This window comes from Passer domesticus, chromosome 7 (assembly GCF_036417665.1).
Source record: "Passer domesticus isolate bPasDom1 chromosome 7, bPasDom1.hap1, whole genome shotgun sequence".
In the NCBI taxonomy this organism is placed as follows: domain Eukaryota; kingdom Metazoa; phylum Chordata; class Aves; order Passeriformes; family Passeridae; genus Passer; species Passer domesticus.
In genome coordinates, this window is record NC_087480.1 from 6,222,074 (window position 1) to 6,241,720 (window position 19,647).

General features: G+C 48.4%; 1 protein-coding gene across 2 annotated transcripts; it reads right to left on the minus strand.

Annotated features, from left to right (window-relative positions):
- Window positions 1-10,420: 10,420 nt before the first annotated feature.
- On the minus strand, window positions 10,421-18,489 carry LOC135304318 (G-protein coupled receptor 83-like). Of its 2 annotated transcripts, none has more exons than XM_064426592.1 (4): window positions 17,505-18,488; window positions 15,775-15,900; window positions 14,073-14,206; window positions 10,421-13,564 (listed from the first exon to the last, which is right to left on the minus strand). In XM_064426592.1, exons 1-4 carry the CDS (start codon window positions 17,880-17,882, stop codon window positions 12,940-12,942), a joined length of 1,263 nt encoding a protein of 420 aa, XP_064282662.1. In that variant the 5' UTR covers window positions 17,883-18,488; the 3' UTR covers window positions 10,421-12,939. The 2 variants fall into 2 exon arrangements, with proteins under 2 accessions (XP_064282662.1, XP_064282663.1); XM_064426593.1 differs by having other exon boundaries at window positions 12,931-13,427; window positions 17,505-18,489.
- Window positions 18,490-19,647: the final 1,158 nt, after the last annotated feature.

Consider the following 19,647-nt stretch of genomic DNA (forward strand, 5'->3'; position numbering starts at 1 on the left):
CTGTTCCATTCCACACAACCTGCTCAATAAACACCAGGGTTGCCCAGGCACTAGAACAACAAGGGAAGCCACCCTGCCTTCCCTCCCCTGCCTGCCCTGCAGCAGCACCCCTTCCCTTCAGGGTCCCTGCACTCAGAGCCCCTTTTCCTCAGCCTGGAGATGACACCAAGGCCCTGCAGAGGGAGAACACCCCTGGCCCTCACCTGGGGCTGGTCACTGGGCTTTGTCCTCACACTGGCTGCCACTGCAGGGCAGCTGGGGCAGATTCGACAGCCTGGGCACCAACACATTCACCACAGGCACCATGGGCACTGCCACACACCATGGCACCCCTGCTGTGTGCCATGGGCACTCCTGCACACCCCATGGCTCTGCCACGTCTCTGGGAACACACTGGCACAAACTCTGCACATCTCCCCAGGGTGAAACTCTAACACTGCCCCCCACAGCATCCTGGCTGTGACAGGGGAACAGACCTTGCTGTGCCCTGAAGGCAGGGCTTTCTCAGCTGGTTTTATTTTTACCAAGTGACACGTCTGACCCACAGAGGGGAGATCTAGTCCCAGCTGTTGCATGGCTGGGCCGCAGCAAACGTGCCAACAGCACTTGACACTGGCACAAAACAGCCTTCCACTTTTTAATGGTACATGTACTGGAAACTCCTATCTCAACCAGCAGGAGCCCAGACTGCCCAACACTCCAGCTCAGCATGGGGAGGTGTTAGGAAAGATATTTTTGAAGTTCTGGACAAGCTCAGTCAGTGAAGTGCCATTACTACGAAAAGCTCTTTGTGTAGAAGATAAATTTTGCTGTGCACACAGATCCTGCAGTCCCCAGACAGAACCAAGATATAAATCAGAGCACACATTCAGGGGACATGTTTTCCTGATATTAATGCCTCAGATGTTTACTGACGCTTGGGAAAAGGGACAGCTATCTGACTGACATTGTGTTTTCTTTTTCTCTCTCTCCCCTGCAAAATGCATGTGGGTTTTATGGAAGAACAGGAAACTGGCATTATTAGAAGTCACTACAGAGGCACTTTTGATGACTGGAGATTTTTACTTTGGAGGAGACTATTTCTCTACTGCAGTTTTCCTGGTCTTCTAATATGTGTTTAATTTTCCAATAAATGTGTCCATTAAAAGAATTATTTTGTCTGTAGCCCAAAGTATGACTTTATCACCAAAAATTCCTCTGCCAAAAGCCCTTGTCAGCTGCCTGACTGATTGCTGAATGCTAAGCATAATTAATGAGACTGCCACTATTCAGGATTCCTGCATGACCAGGGCAAGAGGAAGTATTCAAGACATAAAATGCTTTTTCCACCCAAGAGGTGAAAGTTAAAATAGCATTAATAATAGCAGAATGGGGTTGTATCAGTCTTCCATTCCTGGGCTACCAAGAAACCCAAACATATAATTCATAGCAGTTTTGGGATCATTTTAAAATACTTTAATTTGTGTTGAGCAATTTGCAGAAAACTGGGTAAAACTCCAAGAAAGAGAGGCTTTCCTGATTGTTCTTTGATTGTTTTAAGATTTTTCCATGTTTGAACAGCAGCACACAGAAGCACTCAGGCTGTTGGTGGTCCTGGGGACACCTGGCTGGGGCACAGTGAGGAGACACAGGACAGGGTGCCAGCACGGGCTGAAGAGCATTGCCCTGCATGGGAACCCTGCTCCTCCACCTGTTTTCCCTGCAGGTGGCTCTGCCTCGAGACAGCAAAGGCTGAACGCTGGATGCAGGGCAGATCCCAGGCTCCCATTTTACCAAACACAAAGTGTGTCACTGCCAAACCTGACAGATGTGTCCTTCTCCCTGGATAAGTGTCCATGAAGCTGGGACAAGCAGGAGAAGAACTCTGGAGCCGGGCTTAGAAAAGCAAGTTTTGATCCTTGCCAAGGTCTCAGACATATGGTACCATGTACATTCCTGTGAAATACTGCATTTCTCAGTGCCTCCTGTGGGGTTGTGAGTGCCTGCTCAGCCCCACTTACAGCTGATTCATCTCCCCCTACTTTGGTGATGGTGGTGAGGAGAGCTGAGCAGCTCCCTACTGAACTGCAGAGGAACTACTTATTGTTTTAGATTATTTTTAAGTTACACATACCATTGAAACAGAACAGCTTCTGCAGGAAGGCTTCTGCTTCAAACAGTCTTTCCATGTGGGTAACTGCTGGAGGCAAGGGTGTTCTTGGAGGAGGGAGGCACATTGGCCAAAGCCCCCCAGCCCAGGAGGAGCTTTTCCCACCAAGGAAGAAGCCTTCCACTTGCTGGGCAAGGATTTAATAACATGGTTTCAAGACATGCCTAGATGTGAGGATCATTCCAGTTCTGTGTCTGGCATCGCCTCTGAGAGTCTGCCTGACCAAGTCCCTCAAACACACTGGTGGGAGAATCTATTTTCTGTGTGCTATCCAGTTACTGGCTTCCCAAGCACACTGCCTCTTTCCAAAGCACATGGCTACTACGTGAAAACAGAGGGGGTTATTGGGAGCAATTGGAGAGGCAGCTTTTGATGGCTGGAGCTTTTCAAGATTGCTCCTGTGGTTGTAATGTTCCCTCAAACTGGGTGGTGACACCCTCACACTAAGGGTGTCAGCCAGCCCCACTCCTGGCCATTTAAGCCCTGATCTGAAATGCAACACTTTAGAAATATGATGGTTTAGACAACTTTAGTCAGTGAGTCAATTCTGGATTATCAACCCACAGAGGGAGGATACTGACTATCCCTCAAAAATTAGCAACCAGCAGGCTCTTTCCTTTGATGAATGTTATTTTAAAGAGTCAGCTCACTTCTTTGCTCCAAGAACACTTCCCATTAATCACTGCACAGGAACATTGTGACCTCCTCCCCCAATGGCTTTATGCCCAGGATGACTAGTTCAGCATCATCAGAAAAGAAGAAAGGGGAGAGGAGCTGGAGAAGATTTTATCCCACCAAAGATGTGGGGAAGTAGATGCCCCTATGGGAAAGTTACTTCAAGGGATGGGATAGATGGGAAGAAAGTGCTCACAAGACTTCCAGACCTAAACGTATTAGAAAACAACTAAACCTTTGCCTGCTTCAGGGGAATAAAAAAAATAGAGAGTGGGAAAGGACTGCCAAGACATGAGCAGTTCAGAGCCTGGGCTGAGCAGGCTCCTGTTGCCTCATCTGAGAGCTCTCCCTGGCTGCCACACGCCCTCCCAGTTTCCAATGAGCTGTGCTTATTGCTATGACCGCTTCTGTCTCACCAGTACCCAACCCCTGCAGTGCTGCAGAGTGCCTCAGTTCAGTGCCTCTGCTCTTCTCCACCAGCTGTGATTTACCCAGAGTGAGCACCAGTTAAACAAATCATGACAGTAGATAAAGCTGCTGAGGAACAAGTTCCTTCATATGGCTTGAACTTCACATCTCAGTTTCTAGAAACTGGGAGAATCTGTGATTACTCTTAAGATAAATTTAGTGATACCAGAGAAGAGCCTCTGGGTATGACTGAGCTGGGGAAAATGCCCAGAAGGATCAATCAGTGAATATTTACTCTAATTTGCAAGGCCCCATTAAAGGGTGGTACCTGCAAGCCCTGATCAGCCCAGAGCTGATTGCAATTTGCTCCAATAGTCTTTAAAACCACAGAACATAGAATCAAGTAGTAAAAGGCTGTGGGGAACCTCCCATTGAACTTCCAGGCCTAGCAAAACCCCACCACTAGTTTTAAAATTATTTCTTCCCATTGTATATATGGGAAAAAAAGAATTGATGAAAGAAAGAAAATGAGAAAATATATTTCACATTCCAGACCTTTCTGTGGCTTACACTGTGTTACCAAGTGCTCCCTGAGCAATTAAGAGGAGACTCACTCACACTCTTAAAGGTTGTCAGGATCATTAGTGAAGGCATTAAAACCAAGCTTGAAACCAAGTCTTAAAGTTACTAAAGCCTCATTGTGGTACATCCAGCACCTTTAACACTGTCCAGGCTATGGGAAGAGGACGGGGCAAGCCCCAGCCAGGGTGCTCAGGCAGTCCTGGGGAAGCAGCTTCCCAGGGGACAGCTCTGTTGAGCAGGAACACAGTCTGGTCAGTACCAGGCACAGGGAAGGAGACTCATCTTAATGAGGAAACCTCTGAACCAAGGTCACTGGGGTTGCTGATGTGAGCCTGCAGTGGGGTCCAAACCACAGAGCCCTGGGCAGCAGCCTGAGCACACACAGTTGGAATGGAAACAAAGAAAATACTGGCTCATTTTTGTTCCCCTGCTTTGATGTCCATGTCCCAGTGACAGAAATGCACCAGCCAGCCCTGTGCCAGCAACAGGAGGAGATTTCTACACAAAAACATGCAACACACAAAGCTGTCTGCAATGAAAATATTGCAAAAGGTACACTTCTTAATTTACTACTGGAAAATATTTTTTCACCCACGATTTTTCCAATTTCAGATTGATAGTGCTAGCTTGTATTTTAAGCTAAAACATTTTGATATTCCAATGACAATTGGCAAATCCTTTTGCTGCCTGGATCTCCTGTGAAACTGGCCTTCTCCACAAAACATTTTGGAAGTCCTGTGTGACTGACAGCTGTCACACTGGCATCACAGACTCTCTTCTTTTATCCTTGTCATCCCCTTCCTTGTGTCTGAATTATCTCAGGGATTTTGGGAAACTGCATAAAAGCTCCCAGCAGAGGAGCAACAGAACCCCTGGGATCCCTTCCTTCACCCCACGTGGTGGTTTTAGATCGTGATCATCTGCAGCAGACAGTGCTGAAATAACAGTCTGCTGAAGGCAACAGGTTCTGCTTTTCAACCAGGGCCTCTGGGGCTCTTCTCTGTGGTGTGTTCACTGGGGTTTCAGGCAGGTAAAGAATTCTCAAAAAAATTTACAGTTTGGATCTTCCTTTATCCAGAGGCAGAAGTTTATGTTTTCCACTTAATGTTTCTAGAAATAGCAGGAACAGCTGCTAAAGAAACCTGCCTGTTTTCAGAAAATGAGAGGAACCCTTAATTTCATATTTGAAGTGATTTTTGCTTTGTTTAAACACACCTGCCAAGTTCCAGCTTTCTTTTCTTTTCAACTTCATTTAAAAAATTGTCATACAGAGAACAAAAAACAGAGCTCTTTCCATTTTGAATGCCAGACTTTTGAAGTCTCCAGCAGTTCAGAGTGAAAATTGCCAAGGAAAAGAGGGCAAAAAAATGTTTTAACAGACAGATAGACATTTGCTATCACAGGAAAGAATGAGGTAATTTAGTTCATCTAAAACACCTAGGTCACCAAGAAAATTGAGCTGACATTTATACACACACTAATTACCAGAAACATGAGCACATCAGAGGAGTTCCCTAGGCTGAAGATGTCACAAACTGCATGCAGTGAGTTTTGGGAGCTGCTGCCCAAGAGATCCACTACAGAAAAGCTGTGTTTCAGCATAAGGGTGACTGAGGGCACAGCCAGGAGTCAAACACCAAAGGCTAAAACAGGCTGAAAATAACTTCCAGGAAATAACAAACACTCTGGGGCAAGACTGAAGGGGGATTCTGCTCAAAAGAAACATGACAATTTGACATGAAGCAAAATTATCAGGTTACCTTCCAGCCCCAGCAGCAGGCCCTGGGATGGCAGCCAGCTCTCCTCAGCTGGAGGCAAAACACCAAAGCACATCCCTAATCCCAGGAAGAGGCTCCCAGAACACAGCCAAGCCCAGACCCTGAGGACGTGGGGAAAGGCACAAGATCCTTGAATTTCGCTTGGCCAGTTGTACCTGGACTCACACTTGGCAGTGTCTGGGTAACACGCTGTAGGCAGTAACACAGCCAATAAATAACCTTTAGTTCACAGCCAGGGGTACTCAGTGCATGATGCTCTACAGGATTAGGTTAAAACTGCCTCAGACTGAGTGACACTTGCTGGTCTGTCTGGGTCCTCAGGTGCCTGATGCCACCAGGCTGGCCTGCTGTGCGAGGCTCTGGGGCATCTCCAGAAAACGTGTGCTTGGCTGTAGTACCACTGGCTCAGTGAACTCAGTTACACAGCCAAGGGAAGGGTTTTATTGCTTCCCTGAAAGCCATGGAAACAAGTAATGATTTATAGTGGTTTATTGATGGTCTGATTCTGCTACCTCAGGAGACTCAGGAGAAGAGTGAACAAAAGACAGGATGCTGACTCATGAGCAGAAATGGAGAAAAAAGATGACAGACACGTTGTTCAAACCAGCCTTCAGAGCAGTGATGATATTCTGAGAGACATTAATAACTGGGAGAAGTATCTGTGGGATTCATCTGTTTGCTTTAACTTTCCCAGGGCAAGTGGTTTTTAGCTGTGGGCTTTCATATATATTAGGTGCAATATTATTACTCAAAAATCATCAGCTGGAAAGGAGAGACATTATGTCAGAGGATGAAAACTGACACCCCCAACATTTGGTTCAGCTTCACCGGAAATCTGTCACCTCTCTGGTCTTTTTTGGAAGAGTCTGAAGATTTGAGTTCAATGCATCAGAGGCATTTGGCTACTCTGCCCTGGCTGACCACTGCAAGCCGTCAAGACCTATTTTTAGACACATGAATAACGAAGGATTTTGGAGTGGATCCTGAAATGTCCTGAGCCTCAACAGGAATGTGGCAGTGGCACTCAAAGGGGCTTGTTTGCAAGTGTTTGATTTGGTCATTAGCTCTCAGCTCTCCATCCCAGTGTGTGCTGTGAGTCACCTCTCCTCTGCCCACAGCCTCTCCATGGAAGTGGCTCCAGCTGGGGGGTCTGTGTTTACCTGGGGCTCAGCCAGGGTCCGGGCAGTTCCACCTTCTACTGATGTGGCTGTGAGACAATCTCCCTGCATTTCCCCCAGCCCCCTGCCAGGCTGGCAGCTCGGGCCTGTCAGGGAGGTGTTGGGGACACAACTGCTGCCCTTCCTTGGCCGGTCTGAGCAGCCACCCACAGCAGCCCAGGGCTCGGGCAGTGACTGGAGCTTCAGCTCAGGCTGCCTTGTCTCGTTTGTTTGACTGTGTTCTGTCAGCTGAGACACCAAACTCCTTGGCCATTGCTGTGTCCGAGGCTCAAGGGGTCCCTGCCAAGGCACCAGCTCAGCTCCAGACCACCAGCACTGGCACGAGCAGTGTCACCATGACACATCCCAAGAGAGCAGGGTGCAGTGTCACTGTCCCACATCCCAAACAAACATGGTGCAGTGTCACTGTCCCACATCCCAAACAAACATGGTGCAGTGTCACTGTCCCACATCCCAAACAAACAGGGTGCAGTGTCCCTGCGGCACATCCCAAGAGAGCAGGGTGCCCGGTTTATCGCACCTGGAACCTCTGGAATAGCAGGTGAACCCCCAAGGACAGGGGGGCACATGCACACACTTTTATCACATTATCACACTCTTCTCTCCTGTTGCAGATGACTGAGAAGCTCAGACCGGTGCCCAGGTCTGTAGGGTGTTTCTCAAACCCTGAATTACATTTTGATTCGATTTTTCAAACTCTCTGAGAACCTCCCCGAGCTCGGCAGTCAGTGAGGGGTGGATGCTCACTGGGTGAGCGGCGGCCCACCCCGGGTCACGGGCACCCCTCGCGGGCCCATCCCGGGTCGGGCACCCTCGTGGACCCAGCCTGGGTCACGGGCACCCCTCATGGGCCCTCCCCGCCCCGGTCCCGGTGGTCCCGGGGCCTTTTCCCCCCGAGGGCCCTCAGGGCACGGCGGTAACCGCGGGCCGCCAGGGGGCGCTGCGGCGCCGTGTGTCCGCCCTGAGGCGAGCCGGTGCCACAGCGCCCCCTGCTGGCTCCCGCCGCCGTTCCCGATCTCCCGGTGCCTTCTCCCCGTTCCCGGTGCCCTCTCCCGGCTCCCGCCGCCGTTCCCGATCTCCCGGTGCCTTCTCCCTGTTCCCGGAGCCCTCTCCCCGCTCCCGGTGCCCTCTCCCGGCTCCCGCCGCCGTTCCCGATCTCTCGGTGTCCTCTCCCGGCTCCCGCGGTTCCCGCTCCCCCGTGCCCGCTCCCGGGTCATTTTCTCCATTTAAGGACGCTGCTGTGGCCCTTCCCGGTACCACCGGTCATTAGACAGCGGCACCTCAGCCCCGGGCTGCCGGGACCGCCCGTGGCCATGAGAGCCGTGCGTATTTTCCTGCTCATTGAACTCCAAACTTCACTTGGCACAGCAGCAGCCGAGCGAGCTGGGATCTGCAGGGGGAAGCCCGCAGATACACCCCGGTTACGGTGTTTGAGTTTCAGAGGTGGGGGCACGTTCTCCTGGGAGAGGTCGGCTCGACACCTCGCATTCTGGAACACAGCAAAGCAAACCTCCAGGAATAAAGAAAGCACTGGTGACGCCAATTCCTGCATTTCACAGGCAGAGGGGAAACAGCTGAGCCAGTGCAGGTGTATACAGTACCTGTATAAAGCCCTGTTGGCAATGCAGATCTTATAAAGAGTCATAAAGCCTTCAGCAATGACAGGACCTCAGTGTGACACATTCCAGCTGAAAAAATACTCTGCTCTTCCTGGCCTTTGGATTTACAGTGGGTGAGAGATGGGATGGGACACAGCCTGTGTCGTGTGCCACCCCCTGTGTCCTCAGCCTTCCCAAACACTGCCAGCCAGCCCTCCGGGCTCCGTCCTGCTCCTGCAGTGTCCCTGTGCTTGAAGGCTCTCTCCCATCTTTGTGGTAGCCACCCATGCCCAGCCCCTTGCCCACACACATCCTGGGAGGCACTTTACACCAGGTTCCTGTGAGGTGAATGTCAAGACAAACCCCACTTACTCTTGTCTGCATAATGACAGAGGAATATTAAAAATATAAATGAATTCAGGATCATTTAGGGGTCAGTGCAGATGCCACAGAAGGGGATTTTTCCACTTGAAAAAGCTGAATTTTTTTCCTCCTGTGAAAAAAAATAAAGAGTGGCTTCTCGTTTTGATGCGTAGGAGACCAGGCCAATTCTTCTTCACCTGAGGTACCAGTCTCTGTGCAAACAATTGCGCAGTGTGAGTAACACTTCTCTTGTATGGAAAAAAACATCAAGAAGAAGCAATTGCTGTACCTGAGTCAGGGATAAAAAAATTTTTAAATGACCAAAGTCCACAGCAGCAGTAAAGTGTCAGACCAAGTAACTTGGTTTTACCAGCTTAATAGTTATTCAGTAAGCTAATAATTACTTCAGTGGCAAGCTTGACTCCTGTGCAATGAGCACTGGGCTCTTTGACAATAGCAACAATCCCAAACTGAGTATCAGCTCAGGTGACCCCTCTGATCTGTTCAGCTGTGTTTTGGGGGGTAGAGCACCCTGTGAGAAGACTCTCAGGTGTCTTCTTACCATAGTTAAAGCCAAAGAGAGAGGAACCCTCCATGGAGGGATGTCTTTCCCATTCCTCTGACTTACGCATTCCTATTTCTACATGTCTCTGTTTTTCAAACTAAAGCCATTTGGTCTGGATTTGGAGGGTGCCACAGTGCTTTGGGCAATGTTGAAGTGAACCCATTTAACAGCTTTCATTTTAATCACTCAGAAATTACTCAAAAAGCCTGTGAGCCCTCTGTGGAGCTGCACAAAACTCATCAGGGCTGGTTAAATGATTCACAGCTGCAGGTTCATTATTCTGCTTGGAAAGTTTCTTCAAAAGGAGAGATAAGAAACAGCTCTTCAGGGAGGGCAATAAAATATTTTCTTCTTTTGGTGTAGTCGCCTGATTTTAACACTTTGAATGCTAAGGGGTTATTTTAATGTAGCTGCAGGGCTCTGTATTTGGCATATTGCTGGTTTTCAGTAGATGTGTAGCTGGAAATTGATGTATCAGCTTCGGTGACCAGTTACCTGCCTGAGCTCTTGCTGCCCTATTTGCAGCTTTCCCAGAGAGCCTGGTCTGGTACAGTCATAGTGCACAGGTTGTTACTGAGCAGCCCCTTCCAAACAAATCTCACTGTGATGACCAATTTTCATGTGAGGGAGAGCACGAGTTCCCCAGCAAGGGGAAGGGAGCCAGGGGATGGCTGAGCATCCTAGCAAGGGCACCAGGGAGAAATGCACAAGGAATTGATCAGGCTGTGCTTCTCTTCATGAAAGTGTTTATTGGAGAATAACAATTAAATTCAAGGAGACCTCAAAGCATCCCATGCTGCTGCCTGGACCAACATGCCAGGCAAAACATGCTGCTGGGACCAGCCATTGACTGCGTGAGCTGCAGGGAGGCACATGGTAATGAAACAGCATTTGCAGTCAGGGCACATCCATGGCTGACTCCTCACCTGGGTAACCACAGCACTTCTTTGTGTGAAGGGCTTTTCATGCTGAAAGAAGTCAAGACACATGGCGACAAAAGTTTTGGTCATGCGTTTATGTCTGCCACGAGCAGCAGTCTATGCTTTTTTGCTAATCCTCTTGTAAGAGGGAATATCATCTCCTTTTCATAACTCAAAAGTTACATAAAACCCAGAGGAGAGAGAGAGAGAGGGTGCTGAACCAGTATTTTATTTGACTGTTAGCCCCAAAGAACATTGGTGCATCAAATCTCACTGTATTACAACCACACAGATATTTTAACAGAGCGTGTACTAAAGCAAAAGCATCCGGTGGGAGGTTGTGTGTAATCAGAAGGAGGTTTGCCAAACTTTTACAAAAACAATCACCTCAAAGAAATTATGTTTTTTAAGGCAGCTCAACACTGCCAGACTGCACACTCCTACTGAGGAAACACTGCTGTGCAAGAATCAGCATGGGATGTGCTCTGAGGAAACAATGTCAGCTTTTCATCTGGGAGCAAACCATCCCTTGGAGATCTGTTGCCAGGTGAGGGATGATGTCTGCCCACTGCCATGGTCAGATGGGCAGCCTGTGGGTTGGACCTTGGCCTGCACCATCCGTCCATTCACACCAGGCTAAGGGATGCTGAGCCAGCACGCTGTCCTGCTGAAGGATGAGGGGCAAGAACAGACTTTGATTTACTTAGCCCAGAGCAAGGAGTTCCACAGTTCTCTGGGAGTGGGTTGGGATATACATGCAAACTGCATTATTTAATCTCATTGACTTTTTTCCTGTGTAAAGAGAAGAGCATTTGAGTAAGTTTTACTAAGTTACAGTAACATTGTTTATTTGCATTTGTGATTGGTTTGTTTTTTTAAGAAGAGTTTCTATAAACAAGACCTATCTTGTTTATAGAAACCTCCAGATACTAACAGTAGGGAAATGCCATTTGCAGTGTCATGGATTCCCAGTTTTCCAGACAGTAAAACACCCAGCTTAGGAGTGACATCTGGTTAATGCTGTAATTTACTTGTATCACAGAATTAAAGGTTTTGGTACTCCCTCTGTGATGCCAGCTTCAGGCAAGACTCCACTCCAGTGGAACCAAATCAAAGGTTCACCTGGTCAGAGCCGATACCTGAGTCTTGGATATTTGCTCTCTGAGGAAATGTTTCTAATTCCATTTCCTCCCCATAGCATATCCTCTGCAAAGGAATTCCTGCAGATGTGAAGGAAAATAAATCACTGTGCCTCAGATGGGAGCATAGACCTGAAGCCTTAGTCCTGCCAATGCCACTGGGATTTGCAGTGTCCCAAGCCATGCCAGGTCCCTGTCCCAGCTGTAGCTGTCCTCCTGCTTCCCACAATAAGTTAGGAAAAAGCAAGATTAGTGTTATTCTTACTCTTTCCTCCCCTTCACAGTTTCTTTTTGAAATACAAATACATTCTCAGGTCACATATTTTTGTACCAATCAAAGCATCTTGATTTCCAAATTGAGGCAGCCTTTCATGCAGGTCTGCAGCTGTGACATGCTGCCAGTCTGGGTGGAAATGCTCAGCTATAGAAGTGTAATTTAGAGTATTTTGCATGGGAAGACTGGAGCTCATTTCCTTTTCACTATCTTTTGAAGCTCAACCCTTTACCAACAAAATGGCAGAGCCAGTGCAGAATGGACACAAAGAAACTGGTTATTTCTTCTGAGAAAGAGGAAAACACAACTTTCGTGGCTTTTCATAGCCAGAGGCTGAAGTTGGCCATGTGCTCCCACTGGTATCTCTCTCTAGTGACCCAAACCCAGCTCTGAAATGTGGTGGCTGGCTCCATTGTGAGCCCCCAGAGCAGCAGCTGCTGGTGCCAGCTGTCAGGCACACACATCCCCAGGAATCCCAGCTATCTCTTGAATTCCAGAGGCACTGTTTGGACGAGGACCAGCACTGCTGGTACCCTGCCACCAGCAATGTAGCTGGAACACAAGGATCTGTGCTTGAGGCGAATGCTGTGGCACATTGTCAGATGCTCAGTTTAACTGAGCAGGGAATACATGGCTGTTTACATGTTACAGGTTAAACTTTTTCCATCTCCTGCCTTTTGGGTTGAAAACCTGCAGGTCTGGTTTGCTGGTTCCATCTCAGACAAAAGTAGAACGCCCAGTTCCATAGCTGCTTAAAGGTTGCTGCTGCTGCTGCCCACAGGGTAACTACAGGACAGGGAGACAGGCTGACCCAACGGGGAAGAGCTGCCAGGCTGGCAGGGAAGCCACAAAGAACACAGTTCTTGTGGACTGGTAAAAAATAAAATATTATTGAAAGTGAAAATAATTTAGATTTTGTGCCAAAGAAATGTCAATTCATGAAGTTAAAGCCCTAACAGCTTTACATCAAGCCACAGTGGGTAGCTGGTGTGTTTATAACCAGTGTAGCTTCCCCATGTTTGCTTAGACCATGAAAGGCTTTGTGTGCTGTTAAATAATTCTTGTCATTTTTGCTGGCTGTTCCAATGAAAACTTCACTCAACACCCCTCATTCCAGAGCCCACAAGTGGGCAATTCATCCCTAGAGAATTTTGATACCTGAGAGAACAAGGCCCTGAATGACCCAAAGGTTGAAGTTTGCATGCTGTGTGTGGAAGGTTGATTTGATGGTCTCCAGAGGCCTTTCCAAACCCATTTCCTCATGATTTTGTAACCCCAGTGTGATGCTGCCCAGCTGTCAGACAAAAGGTTCAGCTCTCCGCCACAATCGGCTGCACGCTGGATATGTCCGTCCTGGCAGAGTTCCTCTGGGAGGGCGTCTGTGCCTTCTGGCGTGTGCTGCTTCTTTGGCACGGGCAGTTCTCAGCCTTGGCGTGCCGGAACAGGGGGGAGAGGGGCTGCAGAGCATGGCCCTGGGCCGTGCTCCTGCGGCGGCACGCGCACAGCAGGGACCGCAGCTCCGTGCGGAAGCTCTCGTTCAGCCAGCAGTAGATGAAGGGGTTGTAGCAGGTGCTGCTCATGGCGAACCAGTGGAAAGCAAAGTACAGAGCGTTGCTGCTGTGGATGGCCCTGCAGGAGATCAGCACCACGTAGCAGTTCAGGGGAAACCAGCAGACGGCAAACACGACCACCACCACCATCAGCATCTTCAGCGTCATCTTCTTCTTCCTCTGATGGGCATAGTATTGCTCCATGGTGAGGTCCCCAATGGCGTTCCTCAGCCAGAGCTTCTTGGCCACTATGGCGTATGTGATGGAGATCACAAGCAAGGGCAGAACATACAAGAGAACAAACGTAGTCAGGTCCAAGTACTTCCAGAAAAGATCAGCAGGAGGAGGGAAGCTGGGGAGGCAGACCATTCGGATGGTTCTGTTTCTGAAGATCAAAGAGAAAGAGCTCTCAATTCCACTACCAGCTGCACACGTCTGAGGACAAACACCTCAGACTTTCAGACAAGTTTCAGTACAGGTATGGGTACCAGAACTCATTTGGTGTCATAGGAAGGTGCCACTTTCAATGGAAAATTTTACTCTAGGTTTGACCTTTGGCTCCAATGAAGGTTATCTTAAACACATCCCCAGGAAAAGAAAGAAATCATCCATAGTGTATCTGTGTCCTCTGCTGACGAGGAGGCCCTCTCCCCTGTGCCTGCTCCAAACTACATGGTTGAACCTCTGAGCCCAAAACAACTAATGAACCAGCCTGGAAGCAATTCCATCAATTGTCATTGTTCCTTTGTGACAAACACAGCACCCATGTAAAGGGAACGAAAACTTCTCTCTTTCACCACTCTTTCTGCTCTAATAACATGGATGGAAGGGTGTGGCCTTGGATTCTTTGGGGCTTTGTAAATATCATACAAAAAGATATGTAAATGTCTTACCCAATATAAAACCTTGTCAGAGTCTGATAAATGGCGTGGGGCAGTGAGAAGCAGCTGGCCATAACCCAGATGATGATGATGCAAATCCCTCCTTTCACCATGGACATGCGTGGCTTGAGAGGGTGCATGATCACCTGCAGAGAACAACAACTCCTGAGCATTTACAGTGTCTCGGTCACTCTTTGAGCCACATGTTGCATGTAGCAGCTCCACATCTCTTCAGTGTTAAAAGGCAGAGAGACTCTACAGGACTTCAGGGAGCACAAGGGCTGGGAATTGCATGGAGTTGTGCATGTATTGGATGTTACTGCTGGCCCAGAGCCTGAGCAGAGAAACACATTCTGTGTGACCCATCAGCAGACCTCCAGAGACCATGGAAGTGAGGACTCTGTTGAACTGTATGCACTGTGGAGGATTACCTTAGGCAATGACCCAATAAATAAAAATAGACCTATCATGTCATCCAGATGATCTCTTGGCTTATGAGGTCTTCGGTATTTTATGCATGTCATTTCTAGTCCCATTACAAATACCTACTTAATCAAGTTGTACAACTCCCCTGGAGTATCTGTCTGCTGTGGTATTTCTCAGGTTTAGCAATATTTATAGAGGCAAGCGTTGGTCCAGGACATCTCCTCACTTCTGTCTTTATCTCCTTGGGCCATACTAGTTCATTCCAGCCCTGAGGAACCCCTTCCACTGAATTTAAAGGCATGTATCGTTTGCCCTTAATTAAACAAACACTTCTTGAGACCTAGCCATGCTTTGCAATCAACAAAGAATCTGCCGATTAAAATGAATCACTGTCAAAGTGCTGTGATTTCAGGAGCTTAATATTGCACATGAAATGGGCAGACTGTCAAACTCTTTGTGGTAAAAAGGACAGAAGTGGCTGACTTATGCTCTGGCAGACCCCGTGATTCTCTGACACCAGGTGGAGCCAGTTCTTGTTTTGAAGTTCATCCAGCCGGCCTTTATCAGGTGAAGTTGCTTTTCTGTAGCAACTGTTTCAGTGACTCCAGCACTGCAAGAAATCCAAGTCTGCCTGAGAGCTCACCTTGCTGGATCTGGCCTCCCAGCACTCAGCACTCATCAGCTAAAGAACAATTTACAAACAATTTACAAATTTACAATTTACTGTTTCACTTCAGGAAACCCTTCAGTCTGTACTGATTGCTTGGCTTGAAAGGTTTTCCTGGCTGGAGGAGGAGAGAATTTCTTACCTTGAACTGGTTGAGTTAACATAGTTCTTACTGTTTCCAGCCTCAGGCAAGGAATGGGGCAAGTGTCAGAACAGACAGACTCTCATAAATATGTGTGGAGAGATGGTGTGGGCTGGCTGATGTTTGAATTCAGCACTCATCCCCACCCTGCTGGTGGGGCTGTGCTCTGAGGCAGGGCTGAGGAGGCCAGGCAGAGCAGGGCTGGACCAGGCTGTCTGGCACTGATCTCCTGAGGTTTTCAGTATCTCCACGGACAGAGGCTCCCACAACCTCTCTGGACAGCCTGTTGCAGTATTTCATCACCCTCACTGTAAAAACCATGGGTGTCTTGTCCACTGCCATGAAAGCTGGAGTTCTCCCCTCTGCTCCCTGAGTCTCAAAACAGTGCAGGTTTCCTGGTACTGGGATTTGAGGAGGAAACAACTATGTATTTAGCACAATATTTTCTAGCAAACACAGGAGTGGTGTCTTCAACATACCTGGTGCCGGTCCAGTGCGATGGCAGCAAGGGTCAGCACAGACACGTGGACAGAGCAGTACTGCACAAACCGGCTGATGTGACACATCAGCTTCCCAAAAACCCAGGTGCTGCTCACAAACCTCACCTGGAGAACAGACAACATTGGATTAAGAGGAGCAATACTTGAAGAGAAGCAAATTAGATTCTCAGGTGCTTTAATACAGCTTCCTCAGGCTTTGCAGGTACCTTATCCTCATTTTTCCCTAGGGAAACAGTGACTGTGCAAGAGGGTCTCAAAGTGAGGTGAGACTTACTGCACTGTGCAAACCAATGGCTTGAGCAGTGCTCTGTGCATGCTGTGTATGTGTACACTTGTGCATTTACCATGGCCCTTCTGAACACGTAAAGAAATCTTAGCTCTGCTCCTCAACAAGGCTCTGCAGGGCACACTGGGTGCCTCCCAGAAAACATTATACCTTTGGACATGTGGATGCTGAAAGCTGCATGGTCTCCAAACTTAGGCAGAGAAATCCGTGGAATCCATCTCACCTGTTCCCAGAGAGGTCTTACTAATGATGGCTTTTCTGCAGAGGAGAATGTACCAAATTGCCTCATTTCCTTGCTATTCCTGATTGTGTAATATTAATTACAAATTAATGTCACTCATTTTGCTGCATATTAAGCTAATTTGAAGTAAAGTATATTTACTACAAAGAATCTGTCCACGGAAAATTAGTCAAGACTAGCTAATCTGTTTTCAATTAGGCTAATTTATTTCCCTGTAGGGGTGACTCTTGCAGCACTGACTGTCACTGAACTGGAGCAGTGTGCTGGATCTCTGGAGCTGGTGTAAAGCTCATTCCTGAGAGAGCTGAGAGAAATTTAATTACATGTGCGTGGTGTGTGGCTGTTTGTGTGTGAACACACAAGAGGGCACCAGGCTCTCCCTGAACAAATTACAGGATGTAAATCCCATCAGAGCAAGGCAGGGAAGTCCCACCAAAGAAACAGCATCAGTTTAAGAAAGGGTCAATTCCAACAGCTAATTCAAGACTTGCTTTAGGAAGGGTAAAAAGCGCTCTGGGCAGGGATGAAGCAGGAGCATTTTGAACAGGAGTGCTGGGTTAAATCCAGGAGCAAAGTCCTGTGTGTATGGAATGCATAATCTGTGGCAGTGGGGCAAGAAATTAATCTTTCATTTTTCCCATTTTGTTCATTTAATGTTCTGTTATATCTTATATATTTTTAGTCACTGAAAATTAAAAAAAAAAAAGGACTATTAGCCCCAGGAAGCACTGTCTGTAGTGGCTGAGGGAGGGACATGCCACCAACACTGTTCAGTGCAGCCTGAGCACTTCCCTGAGATGTTGCACAGGGACTGACCTGGTTCATGCTGTTTCCATAGGAAACGAGCCATTAGTTGGATTTTCTCATGTCAAACTTGTCCCCACTTCCTTCCCTGTCTATAGGAAAAAAGGGCTCCCAGATCTGTGCTTTGCCCAGGCAGAGGGGGAAAGCTGCAGCAGAGTGACCCCAGCAATGGACTGCGAGGAGAGGACATGAACTCCCAGCTCCACATGCTCAGGGGGTGTTTGGGATGGGGGCCATGACTGCACCCTCTCAGAAGGCAGAAGGGGAAGGGGGGCAAAAGCAAGTCTGGATCCCAGGCTGGTCCCAGCCCTTCAATCCCAGCTCACACAGCTGACAGGCACACACAGACACCGGCAGGCACGGCTGGACGGGGCTCACCAGTGTGAAGGGCGTGTTCAGGGTGGTGATCATCACATCAGCAACAGCCAGATTTACGATGAAGAGGTTGGTGGCAGAGTGCATCCTCTTGTTCTTGATGACCACGTGGCACACCAGGATGTTGCCGAAGAGAGAGATGCAGATGATCACAGAGTAGGAGACAATCAGCAGCGCCTTCACTGTCCGGCTCTGCGACTCGCCCTCATACTTGGCTCCACTGTCAAAGTCCCCCAGGTCCTCCAGGTTCAAGTCACTGTGGAAGAAGGACTGGTTAGGGAAGCCGTACAGTGCAGAGAAGAAGCTGGTCGTGTTGTGGTTCTCTGCTCTCCAGAAGGGCTTGGGCATGTACTGCAAGGGGAACCAGGTGTGCTGTCTCATGGCTGGAGCAGCAGAGCCCTGCTCCAGCCACACTCGTCAGCACCTTCTGCCTGCTCAGCTCCTAAAGCCAGTGTTTGCAGGAGGGAGCACACACACTTGCCTTTTAAAAATCTGCCCCATGGTTGCAAACTAGAGAAAAGGGTTGATAAATGGGTTCTTCTGCCTGTGCTGGGGACACACCAGCTTCACCTCAGAGGCTCCCTGTCGGCTGTCCTTCTTAAGTCCCATATGTCCCCCTCAGAGATGCTGATTCAGAGGCTGAAATATCAGAGATCCCCAAACACTTTCTCTCTGCACCTAGGAAGAAATCGTAGTGAATAATTCCTTTTGGGCACTGTTCTTCTTCAATCTGCAATTTATCCTTGGAAATCTGCTTTACTGGTTCTCCACACAGTCCTTAATCCATCACTCTGTTTCCCAAGAGTTTTCAGAGCTTGGCAGAAACAAAAAATCACGGGCTGTCTTTCAGTTTGCTTTTCCCCCTCCAAGTATCTCTGAGTACTCAGTGAAGCAGCTTTGCTCAGCAGCAGAATGGTCCCTGTGTTCCCTGTGATATACACAGCTGCCAGATGACACACTGCACAGGAAGGAGCCAATGGCAGATCTCTTCCCAGTTTTTCCTGAGGTGTATCACAACCCACACGTGGGCACCAGCACAGCCTGACATGTGCAGATCCAGAGAGCAGCAAAGCACAGATAGAGGGTGGATGTGCTATGATCTCCCCTGTCTGCTCTCTGCTCTTCTCTGGACACCCAGCACAATTGCTAGATGGGGGTGAAGCATCTTCACTACTTTGTGGCACTTCTCTTTCTCTTTATTCCAGGGTTTTAGCAGAGAACATCCGAGGGCCTTGTGCTTGGCCCCAGCCCCTTGCTTCTCTCATGTGGTGCAGAGAATAGAGTGAAAAGTGAAATGCAACCTGGCAATAGGAGCAGCAGCCCAGCAGGCACGGGGGGAACCCAGGATGGCCAGCTGCACTCTCTGCATCCCGGCTGGGCTGGGGTCTGTGCTGAGCCCTGGGCACTCAGGCACCTGCTGGCACCTCTGCTGCAGCCTGGCAGAGGCTGCAGGAACGCACAGGGCTCCATCCCGGGCTCATTTGCTGTATGACCCCCACAGAACCCTTTGCCCCGTTCCCTGCCTTTTCCCTGTTGTGTATCAGGAGGGTGAGGGGGCACAGCAGCACTGGCTGTTCATGCACAAACCCAACAGCAGTGAGATGTCCTGGGTGCCAGAGGTGGGTGACTCTCACCCCATATTCCTGTGGAACAGATTTATTGTCTTGCAGGTACAAACACTTCAGCAATCACTTTTTTTTTGTTGTTTGTTTGCTACAGTTATTATTCACTTGCAAACACTCTGAGCTGCTCAAAGCAGGCTTTGGGGTTCATCATGCATTGGTGCTAGCTCCTCTCAGCCAGACAGACAAAGCAAGGGAGAAATGTACTTTTGCCAAGCTGTCCAGGTGAAGTGTGCCACCCTTTGTTTCTTTGTAGAAGATTTTTGGCTTTCACGTGTTGACACTACTTGAGACACAAATTATTGTAAATTTTCATTTTTGTGAGATTATTTAGCATTCTCCTTGTAGTGCTCTTTTGAAAAGAAATGTCAGATTTCTGAAATGTCAGTTCAGATGCATATCAATCTTCTGATCAGATCTAATGTGATCTCATCAGATCAATATTGATGAGGGCCAGAGAAATCAGAGCTACACTATAAAAATTCAGATCCTTGGGAACATGAAAACACCAGATCTCAAGCATT